Source organism: Belonocnema kinseyi, chromosome 3, assembly GCF_010883055.1.
Source record: "Belonocnema kinseyi isolate 2016_QV_RU_SX_M_011 chromosome 3, B_treatae_v1, whole genome shotgun sequence".
In the NCBI taxonomy this organism is placed as follows: Eukaryota; Metazoa; Arthropoda; class Insecta; order Hymenoptera; family Cynipidae; genus Belonocnema; species Belonocnema kinseyi.
In genome coordinates, this window is record NC_046659.1 from 46,234,079 (window position 1) to 46,236,112 (window position 2,034).

Genomic DNA, 2,034 nt, shown 5'->3' on the forward strand with positions numbered 1-2,034 from the left:
GCGCGCGCAACTCAGTCATTTACAGCGTCTCCTACTATATTCACACGGACATAGCCCTGTCATAGAATTGGACCACATCTCGTTTCAGATCTGGGATCACTGATTGAATGCCCTCCTGGACAACACCAACGTGCTTTGAAGTTTCCACTGTCTGAGCATGTGCAGTTAAATGTTATGGGATTACGCTGGGATACGTTGCCTGATGCTTTCCAAATCAAGGTTAATTCTGAGCCTATTCAATTTCCAGCTAAAAGAAGGGTTCTCTCCGTTATTGCTAAATTATATGATTCTATCGGTTGGTTCACTGATGTAATAGTTCTAGCAAAGTTGTTAATACAAGAATTGTCTGCGCAAGCTCGATTAGGATGAAAATTTGCTAGTTACTGTTATCAACCTAGGAAACTTAAAGATTCCATGATGGATAAGTCAATTTAAATTGAGTTCAATTTGCGAATTGCACGAGTTTGCAAATGCTTCTACTACTTACGCAGCAAAGGTGTATTTACGCATTCTTGACGAGCTTATTATGCTGAGGTCACTTTATTACTATCAAAATCTGAAGTAGTTCTTACTTCAGCAATAAGCGTTTCTAAATTAGAATTGTGTGGGCTTTTCTTCTAGGTAAAATGATTAAACATGTTTAAACTATGAATCTTGAAAAGGTATCTATTTGTTTTCATAGCGACTCTACTGTAGTATTGTGCTGGCTGAAGAAACATGCTTCCGTTTGAAAAATATTCAATGCAAATCGCGTTGCCTTGACACATGAACTATTGCCTAACCCTAAATAGCTTGATATTCGCACTATGGAAAATCCTGCTGATTGTGTATCCCGGGGGATCACCAAGGGAGAACTTTTCTATCATCCTTTGTGTTGGCATGGACTTTGTTAGATCCTGACGTTGATTTGGAACTAAAGCCACAAATTTATCATCAAGTTAGTAATGTAGAAGAAGCTACCTTTGATTTGGTACATGAATACCCTTCCTGGTCAAAACTACTTCGTGTAACGGCATACGGCCTTCGTTTCGTAAAAATCCTAGAGTACAAAATTTCTAAGAAAAAAAGAGGGTAAACAACAATACACATCTCCAGCTTTTCAAACGTCAGAAATCGACCAAGATCGATTGTTCTGTCTTCAATCTGTTCAGAAAGATTCCTTCGCAATCGAATTGAGGAAACTTTCCGAAAAGGGTATTATATAACATTAGTTATGATGAAAAACACCCAATTATCTTACCACGTGATAAGATCAGTAAATTGATCGCCTCACATGCCGATCGCAGATTCATGCATGGAGGATCAAAACTGACCTTACACACTCTCAGGCACAATTTGTTGATTATGCAGGTCCTTTTGTTATTCGATGATGTTCTGATTGTGGGCAGAAAAGTCAAAACGCGAAATACTTCTTTATTTGTTTGCTGCTGTACTAGGTCAGTTCATATCAAACATGTAACAAATTGTTCTTCGACTGCTTGTCTAGCAACTTTCCATCGCTTTGTTTCTCGAACAGGAAGTACTGCTCACGTGTATAGCGACAATGGTACAAACTTTCAAGGTACAGATAATGAGTTGAAAAAATGGTTTCAAGCACTTGGACCAAATAAGGACTTGTATAATCAGCTCGCTATAAAAGGAACCTCGTGGCATTTTATTCCACTCTTTGTACCTCATTTCGGGGTTTTTTTGGAAAGCTGGAGTGGAGAACGTGAAACATCATTTGCGTAGGTTCGTGGGTCTGCATAAATTTACTTATGAAGCGTTTTCAACTCTACTCAGACGAGTCAAAGCTTCACTTGATTCGCGCCCAATAGCTTAAAGAAGTTTAAACTTACCATAGTGTGTAGTTCCACTTTTGAATATTATACATATCATGTAATTGACATTTTAATTTATGAAAATTTAGTATAATAATAAGTAAAGAAAATTAAGGCTTCCGTTTCCGGTACCGATCGCGAAAGAACTCTTTTTGTCAAGTGGTGTATTTTTGGCTTTGGTGGAGGAAATAAGGGTGAGTGGATGTAGAAAAGG

At 38.0% G+C, this 2,034-nt stretch overlaps 1 protein-coding gene across 1 annotated transcript in view; it reads right to left on the reverse strand.

Annotated features, from left to right (window-relative positions):
• LOC117169806 (ubiquitin-fold modifier 1) overlaps positions 1-510 on the reverse strand; it is an 18,283-nt gene extending 17,773 nt beyond the window's left edge. Inside the window, exon 1 of the mRNA XM_033356313.1 lies at positions 488-510. Within this exon, the coding sequence (XP_033212204.1) occupies positions 488-510 (23 nt within the window). The remainder of the gene's footprint in view (positions 1-487) is intronic.
• Positions 511-2,034: the final 1,524 nt, after the last annotated feature.